The sequence below is a fragment of the Nomascus leucogenys genome, chromosome 13 (assembly GCF_006542625.1).
Source record: "Nomascus leucogenys isolate Asia chromosome 13, Asia_NLE_v1, whole genome shotgun sequence".
NCBI lineage: Eukaryota > Metazoa > Chordata > Mammalia > Primates > Hylobatidae > Nomascus > Nomascus leucogenys.
In genome coordinates this window covers 15,027,221-15,047,931 of record NC_044393.1, presented here as the reverse complement: position 1 = coordinate 15,047,931, position 20,711 = coordinate 15,027,221, and the positions used below count along the sequence as shown (strand labels likewise).

The 20,711-nt window shown below is 45.7% G+C and overlaps 1 protein-coding gene and 1 long non-coding RNA gene across 2 annotated transcripts in view; one reads left to right on the top strand and one right to left on the bottom strand.

The window, feature by feature from the left end:
* Positions 1 to 673: 673 nt before the first annotated feature.
* On the bottom strand, positions 674 to 6,660 carry LOC105740685. Its single transcript, XR_001116759.2, has 3 exons — positions 6,384 to 6,660; positions 3,356 to 3,578; positions 674 to 823 (listed from the first exon to the last, which is right to left on the bottom strand). It is a non-coding gene; the product is annotated as an uncharacterized LOC105740685 (long non-coding RNA).
* Positions 6,661 to 6,753: 93 nt separating this feature from the next.
* Positions 6,754 to 20,711, top strand: part of CSE1L (chromosome segregation 1 like) — a 50,506-nt gene continuing 36,548 nt past the window's right edge. The window contains exons 1-2 of the mRNA XM_003252910.4: positions 6,754 to 6,947; positions 19,202 to 19,297. Of these exons, the coding sequence (XP_003252958.1) occupies positions 19,213 to 19,297 (85 nt within the window). The 5' untranslated portion in view covers positions 6,754 to 6,947; positions 19,202 to 19,212. The remainder of the gene's footprint in view (positions 6,948 to 19,201; positions 19,298 to 20,711) is intronic.

Sequence of the window (20,711 nt, the reverse complement as noted above, 5' to 3'; positions counted from 1 at the left end):
ATTGATCATGTTTTTGACTCTTGCTATTTCAACCATTCTTCAGCCATTAATTCGCACAATAACCCCCATAAAGTAGGTACTATTATCATCACCAGCATCCCTCCTTTTTACAGAGACGTACAGGCTCAGAGAGGTTGACAAGCGACTTAGGACACTCAGCTGGATTTGAAGCCCTGCAGCCTGGCTCTAGAGCCCGCCTCCTAAACACTGCCCAGATCTAGCCTGGCACCGTGCCTCACACCTGTAACCCCAGCTCTCTGGGAGGCCAAGGCAGGCAGATTGCTTCAGCCCAGGAGTTCGAGACAAGCCTGGGCAACACAGTGAGACTTTGTCTCTATTTATTTACTTTTTATTTATATATTTTTTGAGATGGAGTCTGGCTCTGTCGCCCAGGCTGGAGTGCAGTAGTGCAATCTTGGCTCACTGCAATCTTGGCCTCCCAGGTTCAAGCAATTCTTGTGCCTCAGCCTCCTGAGTAGCTGGGACTACAGGTGCGTGTCACCGCGCCCAGCTAATTTTTGTAGTTTTAGTAGAGACGGGATTTCGCCATGTTGACCAGGCTGGTCTTGAACTCCTGACCTCAGGTGGTCTACCCACCTCAGCCTCCTAAAGTGCTGGGATTACAGGCGTGAGCCACTGCATTCAGCCTTGTCTCTATTTAAATAAATAACTGCCCAGCTCCACTTCCAATTCATGTCTTCCACTGCAACCTTGATGCTCCCCTCAGTCTTGCCCTGGAGAGGAATCTCACACAGGGGAAGGGCTGCTGTGACATGCTGGAGAGCAGATGGACAGCGGTAGATAATATGGGGGGCCCTGGCTCCTGTGGACAGAGAACACACTTAGCACAGGACTAACATTTGCAGGCTCTAGGGCAGAAATACAAATGTCAGCTCACATGCTCTGAGGGTCAACATTGAAAAACTATATGTAAAGCTTTTGAATAAGACATTCTATCTTCCTTCCTTTATAAATGTACCTTTGTAAAGATCTGGAAGAGCAGGTCAAAGATGGAATTCTCAGGCTCCTCAGAGCTCCACACCAGAAAGCATCAGGACCGGGTGGCTGGCCCAAGACCGGCACCCTGCTCTCTCCACCTCAGGCTTCACCCTGCACCATAAGGCTTTGCATGTGTGCATGGAAGCCCAGTCCTGTCCAAACCCCTTGCAAACCCCTTTCTGACCCAAGTCACCTTTCCAGCATGGGAGTGCTCACAAGCTGCTGTGCAGCCCCCCCTCTGAAGAAGTGACCCAGGCAAGGGTCTCCACAGGCCAGGGGCCTATGGGTCGGGAATTCCAGGGCCCTGTGCAACTGCAGTGTGGTCTCAAAGGGAGTAGCACGTGTTCTAGATGTGCACACCCATTCGGCTCACGGGCAGGAGGGAGCAGCTGGAGGAGGGCCAGGATGAAGCCCTCTAAAGCAAGGGCACAGCAAAGGTCTGCAGGTTTGCCCAGGTCTAAGGCAGGTCTAAAAATCCCACTTCAAGAGATGGAAAAAATATAATTTCCCATCAAGAAGCATGAAAAATACACTTCTAGGTCAGGCGTGGTGCCTCACACCTGTAATTCCGGCACTTTGGGAGGCGGAGGCAGGTAGATCACCTGAGTTCAGGAGTTCAAGACCAGCCTGACCAACATGGTGAAACCCCATCTCTACTAAAAGCACAAAAGTTAGCTGGGTGTGGTGGCACATGCCTGTAATCCCAGCTATTTGGGAGGCTGAAGCAGGAGAATCGCTTGAACCTGGGAGGCGGAGATTGCAGTGAGCCACTGTAATCCCAGCATTTTGGGAGGCCAAGGTGAGTGGAACAGTTGAACCCAGAGGTTTGAGACCAATCTGGGCAACACAGAAAGACCCAATCCCTACAAAAAAATTTAGATATATACATTTAAATTTTTTTAATTAAAAAAATATAAAATAAGGAAATAGAGGACATAATATATTACCTACAACTTATATCCTAATTAATAAAGGAGATTTCCCATTTTGTATGAGTAGATTTTTTTGTTTTTTTGAGATGGAGTCTCGCTCTGTTGCCCAGCTGGAGTGCAATGGCACAATCTCAGCTCACTGCAACCTCTGCCTCCTGGGTTCAAGCAATTCTCCTGCCTCAGCCTCCTGAGTAGCTGAGATTACAGGCATGCACTACCATGCCCGGCTAATTTTCATATTTTTAGTAGAGATGGGGTTTCACCATGTTGGTCAGGCTAGTCTCAAACGTGTAGATTTTTATAACATATAAACATATATTTAAACAGAAATAGGCCAGGTGCAGTGGCTCATGCCTGTAATCCCAGCATTTTGGGAGGCCGAGGCGTGCAGATCACCTGAGGCTAGGTCAAGACCAGCCTGGCCAACATGGTGAAACCATCTCTACTAAAAATACAAAAAGTAGCTGAGTGTGGTAGTGGGTACCTGTAGTCTCAGCTACTTGGGAGGCTGAGGCAGGAGAATTGCTTGAACCTGGGAGGCGGAGGTTGTAGTGAGCCAAAATTGCGCCACTGTACAGCCTGGGCAACAGAGTGAGATTCCATCTCAAAAAAAAAAAAATTAAAGTGCCTCCGTTTTAAAAAAGATAAGAAACAACAGTAAGATACTTCTCAATGTTAGCTGTTAACACTCTTCTGCATCTCAGTTGGGCTTTAAAAGCGAGATTGAGACATAAGACTTGTTCTTTCCCAGCATAACCAGATGTGTCCATGCCTTTCTGGATCCAAATAAAATGTAAAGTTATCTTCCTCAAGGAGCACACCATAGACAATGTGTCTTTTCAGAATGTCTTTCCTTACATTAGACAGATTGGGGTTTTTTTTTGTTTTTGCGCAGGGGTACAGAATCTCGCTTTGTCGCCCAGGCTGGAGTGCAGTGGCACGACCTCAGCTCACTGCAACTTCTACCTCCCAGGTTCAAGTGATTCTCCTGCCTCAGCCTCCCAAGTAGCTGGGATTACAGGTGCCCACCACCACACCCGGCTAATTTTTGTATTTTTAGTAGAGATGGGGTTTCACCATGTTGGCCAGACTGGTCTCGAACTCCTGACCTCGGGTGACCCATCCTGTCCTCCCAAAGTGTTGGGATTACAGGCGTGAGCCACCGCGCCCGACCTAGACAGATTGTTTTATAAGGGTTTAGAAAGAAAGGAAACTACATGAATGAATACTTAGTCTCCTGCTCCTTGAAGTGGATGAATTGTTTTCTTTGGTTTCCAACACAGTCTGTTAAGAGTTGTAGCAAGCCCCAGGAGTATGTGCATGTAGTGGAGCTGGGGTGGGGAGGATTCCCAAGGGAATCTTTAGCTGTCACCCATGAACCACGCAGAGTGGAGAAGAACACTCAGCCTTTCTGTGGCTCTCACCTGCATGATTATTCCAGTGGCTGCAAAGGGCGATAGGCAGTAGGAGGAGACACCCCGTGACACCAAGAGCTGTGTCCACAGACGATCGTCTTGGCACAGCTTGAGGGTTTTCTACAGAAACTGGCAGAGATGCTAGACAGACACAAGATGCCAGCCAGCCTCCTTTGCGATTGGCTCTTAGAGGTGGAAAATGGTAAAGTCACCAGGCTCATTCTCTCTAGGACTAGAGGAACATGTTAATTATATTACAGCAGATTAGTGGGCCGGGCGTGGTGGCTCCCACCTGTAATCCCAGCACTTTGGGAGGCCGAGGCGGGCAGATCATGAGGTCAGGAGATCAAGACCATCCTGGCTAACACGGTGAAACCCTGTCTCTACTAAGAATACAAAAAATTAGCTGGGCATGGTGGTGGGCGCCTGTAGTCCCAGCTGCTCCAGAGGCTGAGGCAGGAGAATGGCGTGAACCCAGGAGGTGGAGCTTGCAGTGAGCCGAGATCACACCACTGCACTCCAGCCTGCGCAACAGTGTGAGACTCTGTCTCAAAAAAAAAAAAAAGCAGATTAGAACGATTAAGACGATTACTGGTGATTACTGGTACTATTGCTGCAATAGTAAAAATACATCTTTTTCACCAATGTCTTTTTTTTTTTTAAATGTTCCACCGTCTTCTGACCATCATGGTTTATTTATTTATTTATTTATTTTTTTTTTTTGAAACGGAGTCTCACTCTGTCGCCCAGGCTGGAGTGCAGTGGCGCAATCTCGGCTCACTGCAAGCTCCGCCTCCCGGGTTCACGCCATTCTCCTGCCTCAACCTCTCCAAGTAGCTGGGACTACAGGCGCCTGCCACCACGCCCGGCTAATTTTTTGTATTTTTAGTAGAGACGGGGTTTCACCGTGGTCTCAATCTCCTGACCTCGTGATCTGCCCGCCTCGGCCTCCCAAAGTGCTGGGATTACAAGCGTGAGCCACCGCGCCCGGCCGGTTTATTTTTATTTTTATTTTATTTATGTATTTTTTTTTTTGAGACACGGTCTCGCCATCACCCAGGCTGGAGTGCAGTGGCTCGATCTCGGCTCACTGCAGCCTCTGCCTCCCGGATTCAAGCGATTCTCCTGCCTCAGCCTCCTGAGTAGCTGGGACTACAGGCGCATGCCACCACATCGGGCTAATTTTTGTATTTTTGTAGAGACAGGGTTTTACCATGTTGGCCAGGATGGTCTCGATCTCCTGACCTCATGATCCGCCTGCCTCAGCCTTCCAAAGTGCTGGGATTACAGGCGTAAGCCACCGCGCCCGGCCTCACCAGTGTCTTTCACTCATGTACCTTTCTCCATGGACTTCACTTATTTATATACAGCATTTCATTCAACATGCAACAAACATTTATTGAGCAGCTACTGTGTGCCTAGTGCTGGGGGTACAGCTGTGAATACCATCAATACGGGGCTAAGTGCAGTGGCTCACACCTGTAATCCCAGGACTTACTTTTTTTGAGATGGAGTTTCGCTCTTGTTGCCCAGGCTGGAGTGCAATGGCGAGATCTCAGCTCACCACAACCTCTGCCTCCCGGGTTCAAACGATTCTCCTGCCTCAGCCTCCCAAGTAGCTGGGATTGCAGGCATGCACCACCACGCCCGGCTAATTTTGTATTTTTAGTAGAGACGGGGTTTCTCCATGTTGGTCAGGTCTCAAACTCCCGACCTCGGGTGATCTGCCCGCCTCGGTCTCCCAAATCACTGGGATTACAGGTGTGAGCCACCATGCCCAGCCCTATCCCAGTGCTTTAGGAGGCTGAGGTGGGAGGATCACTTGAGGCCAGGAGTTTGCCTGGGCAACACAGTGAGAGCTCATCTCTACAAAAAAAATTCAAAATTAGCCAGGTGTGGTGGCAGGCACCTGTAGTCCTAGCTACTCAGGAGGCTGAGGTGGGAGGATTGCTTTAGCCTAGGAGGTCGAGGATGCAATGAGCTATGATTGTGCCATTGCACTGCAGCCTGGGTGACAGAGCAAGACCCTGTCTCTTAAAAGAAAAAAAAAAAAAAAAAAAGCCCTGGCCAGGTGCGGTGGCTCACGCCTGTAATCCCAGCACTTTGGGAGGCCAAGGCTGGCGGATCACAAGTTCAGGAGTTCAAGACCAGCCTGCCCAATATGGTGAAACCCTGTCTACTAAAAATACAAAAATTAGCGAGGCATGGTGGCAGGCACCTGTAGTCCCAGCTACTTGGGAGGCTGAGTCAGGAGAATCGCTTGAACCTGGGAGGCAGAGGTTGCAGTGAGCCATGATAGCGCCACTGCACCCAGCCCTCCAGCCTGGGCGACAGAGCAAGACTGTCTTAAAAAAAAAAAAAAAAAAAAAGAAAAGCCCTTGCTTTATAGAATCCCTTAGGTTATGGATGGGGGGAGGAGGGCAGAGGCGGAAGGAAGAACAAAATAAACAAAGAAGAGACAATTAGTTGAAGAGTGATAAATACCATAATGAGGAACACAGATTCAGCAAGCGGCTGCTGGCTTGTGACCCATGGAAATAGGGTTACCAGATCAAATACTGGGCACCCAGTTCAATGTGAATTTCAGATAAGCAATGCATGATTTTTAAGTATAAATATATCCTATACAGTATTTATACTAGAAAATTATAAATTTTTTTCTAAAATTTACATTGACCTGGGCAGCCTGCATTTTATTTGCTAAACCTGGCAACCCTAATTTGTGTGCTGGGTGGTGGTGAGTGGGCAATTTCAGATAGGCCTCTTTGTGGAGGTGACATTTGAGCTGGAACCTAAATGTAAAGAAGGAGCCAGTCATTCAGGAATCTAGAACATCCCAGCACAGGGAACAGCAAGTATAAATGCTCTAAAGTGGAAATAAGCTTGGAGCTTAGAGGAATAGGAAGAAGGCGGGGTGGAGGAGCTGAGTGAGAGTGAAGAGAGGAGGGAAGCGGAAAGTGATGAGGGCAGGCAGGCTGGCAGGGGCCAGATCCCATATGGTTTGTGGGCTGTAATAAGAGTACCCAAACTTACATACCAGGCCAGGCGCGGTGGCTCACGCCTGGAATCCCAGCATTTTGGAAGGCCAAGGTGTGCGGATCACTTGAGGCCAGGAGTTCGAGACCTGTCTGGCCGTGTCTCCCTCTAAAATAGAAGCTCCAAGAGGGGCAGGAAGTTCTCTTCCGTCTTAGACCCTGTGCGCATGACCTTGGATCGATCAACATTGAACACCTCCTACGTGCCAAGCCCTGACATCAAAATAGGTCACAAGCCAGCAGCCGCTCGCTGAATCTGTGTTCCTCTTTAGAAAACGGGAACCGTGAAGCCTGCTGGCATGGTCAGAGCCAAAGAGCATTGTCACTTGTGACATCAGCGCAGAAACAGAGCGAGGCCCGGATTGGCCCTTCGAACTTGGGTGAGGCCAGAGCATTCCTGGCCCCGCCCCCTGCAGCGGGCCGCTCGCGCATGCTCTCTGGCCTCAGGCTCGCTGTCGCGCCATTTTGCCGGGGTTTGAATGTGAGGCGGAGCGGCGGCAGGAGCGGGTAGTGCCAGCTACGGTCCGCGGCTGGGGTTCCCTCCTCCGTTTCTGTATCCCCACGAGGTGAGGCGCGGGGCGTGCACGGCCTACCAGAGTGGCTCTTGGGGCCCAGCTGAGGAAGGGATGAGGCGCTCCCGGTACTAACGAGCGCTAGGGAGTGAGAACCGCGCCTCTAGGCAAGAGCGGAATGTGGGCCCGGGGCTCGGGCGATGCGCTCAGGCAAGGTCTTCGTCTTCCCTAGGCAGCGCTTGCCGCGCCTCGCGGCGTCCGAGGTGTCTGGCCTAGGCTTGGCGGCCCCAGGGCCTGTGAGGGGTGAGGGCAACTGAGGCGCGGCCTAACGCGAGCCTGCGGATTGCCCGCCCTTTCCTCTCCATCACGGCGCTGATTGGCTGCGCCGCCGCCTCTCCGCTCGGGAAGGCCGCTCCTTATTGGTCGCGCTCTCGTGTCCATTCTCTGCGACGGGGGCTGCCAGCCGCGCGAGCTGGGTGTGCGGCGGCGAGGCCTGCCCGGGCGGGGACTGCGGGCGCGTGGAGCTGCGGCTGCCGCGCGATCGCCCCTTGCCCTAACTCTAGTGAAGCCCCCGAACTCACCCTTCTCTAACCTCTGTACTTGAATCCCTGACTGTAAAACGGGCTTCGTGATCTCACTTTGCTGAATTGTTTGTGAGAATTCTAGTCGGTACACCCGGGACGTAGAAATCCCCTGTAACTGGGAGGTTTCCTCATTTTGGGAGAAACGCTGTGCTGTGGTGGTTCGGAGCATAGACTTTGGAATTAGATCGCCTGGGTTCATTCCAGACGTAGCCTGTTTTCAGGGGTGTAACTTGAGGCTGGTCACCTCATCTCACTGAGCCTCCATTTCCTTAGCTGCAAAATGGGGTTAATAACAGAATCTACCTCGTAAAGTGGCTTTGAGGATGCGCTGAGTTATTTACCGTGGTTTACAAAGGTTCCCTGGGAGCTGACGGTTGTTTATTCATCTCTCCCACCCATCTTTCTCCTCAGCCATTGTGGCTGTTTCTTCCATATTCCAGGCTTATTCCGATTTAAAATTATTTGCACGTGCCTTTTGTTTGCTGGGAAATTACCAACATCATTTTTGCAAGGCAGGCCCCCTCTCCCAAGTTTCCCTCACCGTAGGCCTCCCCTAACCAACCTCTTCTTTTTTTTTTTTTGAGAGAGAGAGAGAGTCTCGCTCTGCCCCCCAGGCTGGAGTGCAGTAGCGCGATCTCAACTCACTGCAACCTCCGCCTCCCGGATTCAAGCGATTCTCCTGCCTCAGCCTCCTGAATAGCTGAGACTACAGGTACGCGCCACCACACCCGGCTAATTTTTGTATTTTTGTTAGAGATGGGGTTTCACCACGTTGGTCAGGCTGCCTAATCAACCTCTCTAGGACCTTTCTTCCATGGCTCTCCATCAACATCACCTGGTTTTAGTTACTTCATAGCATTTACTAACAATTACTTATTGCTTACTTGTTTGTTACCTTTCTCAACTGCTAGAATGTAAGCTCTTTGAGAGCAAAGACCTTGTCTGTCTTGCTTCTCTGTCTCTGGTGGGTGCCATCCCACCTGTGCTTGCCACATGGTAGATGCCCAAGTATTATTCTTCCTTGGAGGCACAGAAGGGGACCCTTTAGTCTTGGATTCCACCAATTGCCCTTTTGGTCTTCACCTTGGGCCCACATAGTCAGATCTTTGGCCTTTCTTTGTGTGTGTGTCTCTCTTTTTTTTTTTTGGCATGCTTTCAGAGGATCCTAATGGACCTAGTCTCTCCCCTCCTACAACCCTTTATCTTTCACTTCTTACCATCAGTGCAAGGGAAGTCTCTCTCCCCTTCTGATTACTTCTGCTGGTTGGGGTCTGGGACAGGATTGGATGGATGCAAGAGCAATGCTCTAGTTTTGGAATTAATTTGTTTCTTTATTCATTTAATAACTTTATTGAGCATCCACTTAATCTCTGGGAATATAGTGAAAAAACAAAAATGGACAAGGTCCCTTCCCTTGAGGACCATGTATTCTCGTGGGCGAAAGAAAAAACATTAGATAATTTCAGATAGTGACAGAATTATGTGACAGGTGAAGAAGGCTTTTCTGAGGAGGTGACATTTGGATAGAGACCAGCCATTAAAAGGTGAGGGGCAGAACATTCCAGGTAGAGGGAATAGAAGGCTCAAGGACGGGAACCGGCTTGGAATATTGAAATATTTGAGGAATATCTTAGGTTCCTAGAGTGTTATGTGAAGAAGGGAGAAGTATCCAGGACCTGGATTATGGAAGGCTTTGTAGGCAATGTAAGGAGTTTGGATTTGATTCTAAGTGGTATATTCCTATGGTTAGAAAGCAGAGGGTAAGTTGAGGTGTTGGGATATGTTCTTCATATGTGGGTGCCAGATAGTTTTCATTCATTGGATCTCTTTCCCTCTTCCCAAATGTAAGGCCTTGGGAATGGTTCTCTAATGTGTTGAGGACATACCTAAGAAAAAGGCAGACATCTTGGGTCAGCTTATGTCACAGATGTCTGTGAGATGGCTTTGGAAAGTAAAGCTTTTATTCCAGAAATCTCCACCTGTAACTGAAGGCCTGTGGGAAGATGCTAGACTTAGGTCTGGCTATTCATTCAACAAGAAGAACTTGGAAATTTAGATGTCTGTCTTAACTGATTTATTGTGATGCTTCTTTAAATTTTTTAATTGTGTATTGGTAGAGATTTCCAAAGATAGTTACGTGGAGAAAGAAAAGTATCACCCCCTCATTTAAAGGTGATAAAAATGAATTCTCTTCTCCCTCCCTTTTTTTTTTTTTTGAGACACCATCTCACTGTGTTGCCTGGGCTGACCTGGGCTCAGTCTATCCTCCTACCTCAGCCTCCCGAGTAGCTAGGACTACAGGCGTGCACCACCACACTCAACTAATTTTTATATTTTTTTTTGTAGAGATAGGGTTTCACCATGTTGCCCAGGTTGGTCTCAAACTCCTGGACTCAACCAATCTGTTTACCTTGGCCTCCCAAAGAGCTGGGATTACAGGCATGAGTCCCCTACCTGGCCAAAATGAATTTTTTGTTTCTAGTTTGAGTCATTTTTAGATCAGTAGCACTTTTTGCATTTATATATTGCTAATATTTCAGAGTGTCAAAGTACCTTTACTTGTGGTCGCATAAGATAATTAGAGCTTGATCTTGTTGATAATTATGAATACCTGTAAAATGTTCTCTAAAAGTCCCTGATTTCTCTTATATTCTCAAATCAAGTATAAGCTTAGAATTCGGTTTTATAGACTATATCAGTAAGGCGATATAAAAAGGATTTGTTGACAAATAGTTCCTTAAAGAATATTCCCAAAGAATAAACTTTGGAAGGCCAAGGTGGGCGGATCACTTGAGCTCAGGAGTTCCATACCAGCCTGGGCAACATGGGAACCCCGTCTACAGAAACAACACAAAAATTAGCTAGGTGTGGTGGTGTGTGCCTGTAGTCCCAGCTACTTGGGAGGTTGAAGTAGGAGGATGGCTTGAGCCCAGGAGGCAGAGGTTTCAGTGGGCCAGAATTACACCACTGCATTTCTCCAGCCTAGGTAACAGACCCAGACCCTGTCTCAAAAAAGAATATTAAGATTCTGGGATCTATGTAGTATTTTAACTTTGAGGGATTATAACATGCATATTTATATAACCCCTTACTTTTTTTTAAACTTAAAAATAGTCCTACCCTAGCACCTCAACTTCATCATTTTAGGTTTCATTCTATTATGTGGTTTTATTTATTTTTATTTTATTTTATTTTATTTTTGGAGACAGGGTTTCATTCAGTCACCCAGACTGGACTGCAGTGGCAAGACCTCAGCTTATTGCAGCCTAGACCTCCCGGGCTCAAGCAATCCTCCTGCCTCAACTTCCCTAGTAGCTAGGACCACAGGAGGGTATCACCAAGCTCAGCTAATTTTTTTTTTTTTTTTTTTTTTTTTTTTTTTTTTTTTTTTTTGAGATGGAGTTTCACTTTTGTTGCCCAGGCTAGAGCTAGAGTGCAACGGTGCAATCTTGGCTCATTGAAACCTCTGCCTCCTGGGTTCAAGCAATTCTCCTGTCTCAGCCTCCTGAGTAGCTGGGATTACAGGCGCATGCCACCACGCCCGGCTAATTTTTTTTTTTTTTTTTTTTTTTTTTTTTGTATTTTTAGTAGAGACAGGGTTTCATCACATTGGTCAGGCTGGTCTCGAACTCCTGACCTCAGGTGATCTGCCCGCCTCGGCCTCCCAAAGTGCTGGTATTACAGACATGAGCCACTGCGCCGGGCCTGAGCCCAGCTAATTTTTTAAATTTTTTTTTTTTTTTTTTTTTGAGACGGAGTCTCGCTCTGTCGCCCAGGCTGGAGTGCAGTGGCGCAATCTCGGCTCACTGCAAGCTCCACCTCCCGGGTTCACGCCATTCTCCTGCCTCAGCCTCTCCGATTAGCTGGGACTACAGGCGCCCGCCACCACGCCCGGCCAATTTTTTGTATTTTTAGTAGAGACGGGGTTTCACCGTGGTCTCGATCTCCTGACCTCGTGATCCACCCGCCTCAGCCTCCCAAAGTGCTGGGATTACAAGCGTGAGCCACCGCGCCCGGCCATTTTTTAAATTTTTTGTAGAGACAGGATCTCACTATTGTTGCCAAGTCTGGTCTTGAATGGTCCCTTGGGGTCAAGCAATCGTCCCATCTCCGCCTTCCAAAGTGTTGGGATTACAGAAGTGAGCCACCTTGCTCAGCCTGTTGTGGTTTTAGAATCTAAAAGGTTGTGTCCACCTCTTTCTGTTTGACACAGTCAACCAACCAAAATAAAGATGAAGAATAATATTTTTGATGGAAACATCAAAGGTATCTAGCTTTTTAAAATAGTACAACAAATATATAATGGGTGCTCATCACTATTGTAAGGTTCTGGGGAGAGAGCAGTGAACAAACCATAAAGTGCCTACTATCAATGGAGTTTACAATCTAGTGCAGAGAGAAGCACAGTAAATGACAAAAGAAATTAATATGCCTGATAAAATTTACTTGGAAAATAGTAGAGTAAGGGCATGGAGAGTAACTGAGGTGAATGCTCTTTTAGATAGGATGGTGCAGCAAGGCATCTCTGAAAAAAAGATGACATTTGAAGAGTCCTTCCAGGCAGGGCACGGTGGCTCATGCCTGTAATCCCAGCACTTTGGGAGGCTGAGGCGGGCAGATCACCTGAGGTCAAGAGTTTGAGATTAGCCTGGCCAACACGGTGAAGCCACATCTCTACTATAAGTACAAAACTCAGCTGGGCGTGGTGGCACACACCTGTAGTCCCAGCTACTTGGGAAGTTGAGGCAGAATTGCTTGAACCTTGGAGGCAGGGGCTGCAGTGAGCTGAGATCACGCCACTGCACTCCAGCCTGGGTGACAGAGCAAAGACCCCTGTCTCCAAAAAAAAACAAGAGTCCTGAATGAGAATGAAGTGGGCAGTGCGAACCTTGTAGCTTTCCATAGGCAGAGGGAACAGTAAGTACAGAACCCTGAAACAAAAGTAAAATCACTGGCATGTTTGAACAGGTAATACAGGATAAATCTTATCTTTTTTCAGAGACAGAGTCTCACTCTGTTGCCCAGATTAGAATGCAATGGCATGATCATAGCTCACTGCAGCCTTAAAATTCTGGGCTTAACCAGTCCTTCTGCCTCAGCCTCCAGAGCAGCTGAGACCACAAGTGCTCGCCACCATGCCTGGCTAATTTTTTTTATTTATTGTAAAGACAGGGTCTCACTATGTTGCCCACGCTGGTCTTGAAATCCTAGCCTCAAGTGATCCTTCTGCCTCGGCCTTCCAAAGCGCTGGGATTACAGGCATGAGCCATTCTGCCAGGCCAAAACAAATCTAAAAATTCACTTTCTTGAAGTGCTTTTGAATAGACAGATTTAGTTGTGGCAGTTAAGTTGGTCATTTGTTCATCTGACATTCATGCAACTGAGTTCCCACATTATGTTGGGGCTGCTAATGATTGATCTGAAGGGATAGTCTCCAGTCTTGACTGGAAACTCATGTTTTGCTGGGTGACTGACATGTTGTGACTTATCCTTTAGTTCATACAACAAATGCTTACTAAATATGTACTGTGTGCCAGGTAATGGTGAAGGCCTGAGCATACAGACAAAAGTCCCTGCCCTCAGGAGCTTGCAGTCTAGTGTGTGTATGAGACGACAAAGAAGTTGAAGATGATTTCAAATGAGGGTAATTGCTAAAACAAGGATGATGTAGATGGTAATCGTAGAAGGCCTTTTTGAAGAGTTGACAGTGGGCTGAGTGCTGAATGGTGTCCATTATCAAATTAGAGGATGAGCATTATTATGGTCAGGGAGAACTCTTGTGGCCAGTTTGTAGAACAGAAGGCTTTTGTGCCTGGAATGTAGCAAGAGCCAGGAGGAGGTAGGAGATGAGGTCAATAGATGCCAGATTGCTTAGACTCTGCTGTGGTAAGGGATTTGGTGTTGGTGGTGGTGGTGGTGGTGGTTGTTTTGGAGATAGGGTCTCACTCCCATTGCCCAGTGTGTAGTACAGTGGCCTGATCACAACTCACAGCAGTCTCAACTTGCTGGATCTACAGGTGTGTGCCACCACACCTGGCTAATTTTTTGTATTTTTAGTAGAGACAGGGTCTTGCTGTGTTAGCCCAGGCTGGTCTCAAGCCGGCTAAAGCAATCCATCTGCCTTGGCCTCCCAAAGTGCTGGGCTAACAGGTGTCAGCCACCGCACCTGGCCAGGAGTTTGGGTGTTTAATACAAGTAATTATGAGGAATCTAAGGAGTTTCAGTTGAGAAATATACAAATGCTAGAGAAACATAATGAAGACAGTGAAATGCAAATTTATTAAGAAGTGTATTTTTAAAAATCAAGAAAATAAGCCCTGTGTGGTGGCATATGCCTTTAGTCCCAGCTATTCCAGAGGCTGAGGCAGGAGGATTGCTTGAGCTCAGGAGTTAGAATACAATCTGGACAATACATTGAGACCCCCTGTCTCTTTAAAAAAAAAAAAAAAAAAGACAAAATAGATCTGTAAATCTCCCCCTGCACCCTCCCCACCCAAGTTTCTAACAATCTGCCTTGCATGAATCCCCAAAGGTAGAAGAAATTTGCATATGGCAAAGAAAGGCCAATTTCCTTTAACTCAGATACACTGATGTTAATGATATAACTTGACCACAGCAAAGTAACTTTTTTTTTTTTTGGAGACTGAGTTTCTCTCTTGTTGCCCAGGCTGGAGTGCAATAATGGCTCAATCTCGCCTCATTGCAACCTCTGCCTCCCGGGTTCAAGCAATTCTCCTGCCTCAGCCTCCAGAGTAGCTGGGATTACAGGCATGTGCTACCATGCATGGCTAATTTTTAGTAGAGACGGGGTTTCACCGTGTTGGCCAGGCTGGTTTCAAACTCCTGACCTCAGGTGAGTGATCTGCCCTTCTCAGCCTCCCAGAGTGCTGGGATTATAGGTGTGAGCCACCACACGTGGCCCAAACTTTCATGATTTCATAACCGATCCACCATTTCAACACAGAAAAAAAGGAATAGGAAAATAAATGGATTAAATCATTGCTTTCCAAAGTGTGTTCTATTGAAAAGGGGTTCTATAGCCAAATAATAGGAGAGACTGGGCAATCCTCCCACTCAGCCTCCCAAGTAGCTAGGACTACAGGGCCACACCACCACACTGGCTAATTTTTTGTATTTTTAGTAGAGATGGGGTTTTGCCATGTTGCCCAGGCAGGTCTTGAACTCCTGGGCTCAAGCGATCTGTCTGCCTCAGCCTCCCACCAGTGGAGACTCTGGATTAATTGATGTAAACCAGTAACTTTTTGAGTTTAAAGTGCTTTGTATTGTGAATCTCCAAAGTGGGGCAGGATATAACGTGTAGCATTTTCCAAACTTGTGATATAAAAAACCATAAAGGGTGTAGCCTCCCAATAGATTGTATGTGTGGTTTAATGGGACTTGATTTTCACACCTATAGAGTGGTACACCTGGATTAGAGGGAGTGATTAGATAGGTGGTGGGATCTACTCAGTCAGTCAGAACATTAGCTTCCTGTGATAAACACATTTTCTAATTAAGGGGAAGGACTGCAGCATGTAGAATACAGATAATCCTCTTTAGAAGGTTGGGGTTTCTGGCTGTTGGGGAGTGCCCTGCATATGCATAAGCACAGCATTAGATAACGTTTTCTTATTTTCTGGCTCGCCGCTGCTCAGTTGTCCTCTGGCTGCCCTCTTTTCACATCAGCCTTTCTATTATGTTGTGAGTGCTTTCACTCTCGGTCAGCCCTCTGTCATTTCCACCTAAGAGGCAGCCTTGGGTAATAGAAAGAGGGTAGAACTATGGAGTTGGGCTGATTTAAATCTGATCTTCATTTATTTATTAATCATATATGACTTAGTCAACCTGAGTGCCCTTTTTTGTGTGTAAAATGGTTGTGTGGAATAAATGATATGAAGCCTATGAAAACATCTAGCATCATGTACCTGGTTCATGCATGTGACACTTCCCCCATTCTGCAAACCATTACCAGCCCAAAGGTCCTCTACTCCACTTTCATTACATTTTTACCCACTTCAGAAAACCTTCATGGCTTCCCCATACATTAAATCATGGCACTCTTCAGCCAAGTATGGAGGAACCTATATGATCTGATCTTGATCTCCTAGTCCACTATTCTCTCTTTCCATCTCTGTTACTTTGCTCTCACAATTCATTTTGGCAGATGCGCCGTCATTCTACTTTGCCTATTCAAATATACATATTTTTCAAGGTTCAGCTCAAGGCTCAGGCTCTGGGAAACTCTTGGATGGCCGAATAACCCCGTGACTCCCTTCTTAACTTTCTAACGTTTAAGGTGCTGTCTTTGTGATTCATTTGGCAGTTCAGAGGACAAATGTTTCAGAATTTGGGATTTTTTTTTTTGGATGCATGTACTGTGGATTACACAACATCCCTAGTGGGGCTTGGGGTTGCACCCTGTAATCAAATGTATTGATATTTCTTTAGTGAAACAAATTTGCATACTAAGTGAGATAAATCTATGTTGATAGCCTCAGGCAGTTCAGGCAGGTTTTGTTGCCAAGTGAGTTTGCCACAAACTTGTTAAAAAAACAAACTTTTCAGTTTTTTGATTTTTGGATTTCATCACTTTAGTAAAGGGTATATAGGCCTGTACTTGGCATTTCAGTTGTGTCTTGTCTTCCGAACTGTTACAGAAGCTCCTTCTAGGACAGGAACTTCATTGCATATTGTCATAGACATTTTAAAAATAAATGGGTCCCGGCGTGGTGGCTCATGCCTGTAATCCCAGTGCTTTGGGATGCCGAGGCAGGAAAATTGCTTGAGGTCAGGAGTTCAAGACCAGCCTGCGCAGTATGGTGAAACCCCATCAGTACAAAAAATACAAAAATTAGCCAGGCATGGTTGATTGCGCCTGTAGTCCCAGCTACTTAAGAGGCTGAGGTGGGAGGTTGGGGCTTGAGCCCTGGAGGTTGAGGCTGTGGTGAGCTATGATCATGCCCCTGCAGTCCAGCCTGGCCCACAGAGCAAGACTCTGTCTGAAAAAATAATAAATTTTTTTAACTTCCTGACTGTAAATGTATAATAGATATGTGATTGTAAGATTAGAAAAGTATGAAAAGAATAAAACTCTCCTTATATCTATCACCTAGATGTTATCACTGTTCTACATTTTGGAGTGTGTTTTTTGTTTTCTTCTATATGTGAAGTTTTTTTGCATAATTTGAATTATGATATCCTTGAACTTTTTCCACTGACCTTTTTTACATTTTACAAAAATTGTGTGTTTAATTTTTTTCTTTTTCATAGAAACCTCTGGTTAATTTGGTGCATGATTTCCCTGAAAGGGCTCCACTTTCCCATCTACGTGTGGCTATATATCTAAAAGCTGCCTAATGGGATCTAAGCATAAGTGGAGTTTTCTAAAATTGCTTTTTTTTTTTTTTTTTTGAGACAAAGTCTCACTCTTTCTGAGGCTGGAGTGCAGTGGCACAGTCTTGGTTCACTGCAGCTTCTGCCTCCAGGTTCAAGCGATTCTCCTGCCTCAGCCACCCAAGTAACTGGGATTACAGGTACATGCCACCACGCCGGGCTGATTTTGTATTTTTAGTAGAGACAGGATTCACCATGTTGGCCAGGCTGGTCTCAAACTCCTGACCTCAGGTGATCACCCGCCTCAGCCTCCCAAAGTGCTGGGATTACAGGCGTGAGCCACCATGCCCGGCCTAAAATAGCTTTATTGAAGTAGAATTTATATAAGATTTATCTATTTTAAGTGAACTGTTTGGGAAATGTTAGTAAATTTATGTAGGTTATGCATGTGTCACCACAGTCCAATTTTAGAACACTGTCACCCCCAAAAAGTTCCCTCAGTTTGCACCTAATTTTATCATCTCACCAACAACTTGAAGACCATAAAGCTCAATTGATAAGATTCCCAGGATTTGTGGTCTGTTGGTAATCATGCACATCTGACACTTGTACTCTGTGTATGTGCTGTTTCTGTGGTTTTTTTTTCATTTTCCTTTTAATTGGGTGGGTTCAGACTCCTTTTTTTTTTTTCCATTTTTAATTGACAGAATTGTATATATTTGTGGTATACATGTTTTGAAATATGTATACATTGTATAATGGCTAAATCAAGCTAATTAACATATATATTACATCACATGCTTGGGGTGTGTGTGTGTGTGTGTGTGTGGTGAAAGCACTGAAAATATACCCAGTAATTTTCAAGTGTACAATACATTATTATAGTCATCTTGTTGTACAATAAATCTCTTGAACTGTGTATTTCTTAGCCTATGTTGTTACTAGTTAAATCGATGTAGGCCATTTAGTTAGCTTAAAATTTGTGGGCTGGGCACGGTGGCTCACGCCTGTAATCCTAGCACATTGGGAGGCCAAGGCAGGAGGATCACTTGAGTCCAGGAGTTTGAGACCAACTTGGGCAACATTGTGAGACCCTGTCTCTACAAAAATTTTTTTTTAATTTATCATCTGTTATATGTGAAGTTTTTTGGTCAGTCATAAGCATATTCTGTGATTTAGTTTTGTTTAAGCCTTAAATATGAAAACTTCTAGAATCATAATCTTAGCTGTCATCTTCTGAACTCTAGAATTTATCTCCCTAGATGCAAATTCTTAGCACATTGTTTGTAGTATTTGCGATTACATGTTGTACATGAAGGAATTTCTTGTTTCTTTAATCTCAGAACTTTATGTGGGATGTTTATTTGCTGTTTAAAGTTTTAATTTCTCATTGTGGGGCTTTTTTTTTTTTTTTTTTTTTTTTGAGACAGGGTCTTGCTCCGTCACCCAAGTTGGAGTGCAGTGGCACCATCTCAGCTCACTGCAACCTCTGCACCCAGGCTCAAGACATCTTCCCACCTCAGCCTTCCGAGTAGCTGGGACCGAAGGTGCCCACTACCACGCCTGGCTAATTTTTTGGGTTGGTTGGTTGGTTTTGAGACGGAATTTTGCTCTTATCGCCCAGGCTGCAGTGCAATGGTGCGATCTCAGCTCACTGAAACCTTTGCCTCCCGGATTCAAGCGATTCTTCTGCCTCAGCCGCCTGAGATTACAGGCTCCTGCCACCATGTCCAGCTAATTTTTGTATTTTTAGTAGAGACGGGATTTTACCATGTTGACCAGGCTGGTCTCAAATTCTTGACCTCAGGTGATCCGCCTGCCTCAGCCTCCGAAAGTGCTGGGATTACAGGCATGAGCCACCATGCCCGGCTTCAATTTTTTTGTAGTTTTGGTAGAGACGGGGTCTCGCCCTGTTGACAGGCTGGTCTCTTAACTCCTGAGCTCAAGGAATCCACCCGCCTCAGCCTCCCAAAGTGTCGAGATTTACAGGTCTGAGCCACTGTGCCCGGGCTCCTTATGGGGCTTCTTTAATAAGTTCCTCCAGTGATTTTTTTTTTCTTAACCTTTATTAGCCCTTTCCCATAGCATTAAATCATATAAACTTCGTGGTGACTTCGAGCGGTCCTTCAGCATTTTTTTCTATGACTGTATTTTTGAAGTTTTGGGATTTTTTTTCATCTCGCTTATCACAGAATTGTCTCACTGTTGTTTTTGGGGAAAAAGGCACATGTCATTTGCTGGGCTCTTGTCTCAGTCAGGTTTACTGCCCATATAAAAAACAACAGATGGATGACTTCAGAGAGAAAGACCCATAATATAAACGGATTTTTTTAAATGTAAATCACTTTTTCTCTAAGTGACCAGTTACCCAAACCTCATTTTATATTTTAGATCCTATAGCAATGGAACTCAGCGATGCAAATTTGCAAACACTAACAGAATATTTAAAGAAAACCCTTGATCCTGATCCTGCCATCCGACGTCCAGGTAAAGAAAATAAACGTTTTTTGGTTGATTAATTCCTTCAGGGCAGGTGAGAGAAACCTGTGTATTATCTGCCTCCTTATAAATATATTTTTAAAAGATTCATACTTGGGTTCTCAAGCATAGTTTATAAGTGTTACAGCTGCTATACCATGGTGTGTTGTTTTTTTGAGTAAAATAGCTTTTTTTGGCATCTTCTGGGATTAAAAAGTACTAGTTTAGGGATAAAAAGTACTGACATGTTTAGAATGCTTTGTCTTTGACTTTTTCCAAAATACCTACTTAAAACATGCCGGATGGGGGATGCGGTGGCCCACGCCTGTAATCCCAGCACTTTGGGAGGCCAAGGCAGGCGGATCACGAGGTCAGGAGATGGAGACCATCCTGGCTAACACGGTGAAACCCCGTCTCTACTAAAAATACAAAAAATTAGCTGGGTGTGGTGGCGGGCGCCTGTGGTCCCAGCTACTCAGGAGGCTGAGGCAGGAGAATGGCATGAACCCGGGAGGCAGAGCTTGCAGTGAGCCGAGATTGCGCCACTGCACTCCAGCCTGGGCGACAGAGCAAGACTCCATCTCAAAAAGAAAAAAAAAATGCCTGCTTTAGAGATAAAATAATTAGGTCATAGAAAGGAGAGTAATTGCCTAAAAAGTGATTAAGTGAATGAAACCAAGTAATCAGTTACTGTCTCTTAATTTTCTGTTGGGTTTGATTTAACTAATATAGTTTAAGACCTAGAGCTTTTTTTTTCCTTCCTGAATCTGACCAGAATTAAACTTAGAATTAAAATTTTGTACTCGGGTGTTCTGAGGACTCAGATGTTAAGTTAAATGAGGGAGATAGGCCAAGTGGAGACTGGTAATATCAGGAGAATACATGCCCTGATTAAGTGGCAAGTACTTTTTGGAACTAGCTAATTTTGGAGATTCAGACTAGTTTTGCAAGATCAGATTTCCAATTTTGCTTGAAAAATAAGGATATTTATATGAAGTGCCCTCATTTTTAAATGTTAGCAAGTAACTTCAAAAGATTTTGGGGCCGGGCGCGGTGGCTCACGCTTGTAATCCCAGCACTTTGGGAGGCCGAGGTGGGCGGATCACGAGGTCAGGAGATCGAGACCATCCTGGCTATATGGTGAAACCCCGTTTCTACTAAAAAATACAAAAACTCAGCCGGGCATGGTGGCACACACCTGTAGTCCCAGCTACTCGAGAGGCTGAGGCAGGAGAATTGCTTGAACCTGGGAGGTGGAGGTTGCAGTGAGTTGAGATCGCTCCATTGCACTCCAGCCTGGGTGACAGAGCGAGACGTAGTCCCCAAAAAAAAAAAAAAAAATTTTTGAAACACAGCCAGGGATGGTGATCACGCCTTTAATCCGAGTAATTTGGGAGGCCAAGGCAGGAAGATCGCTTGAGTC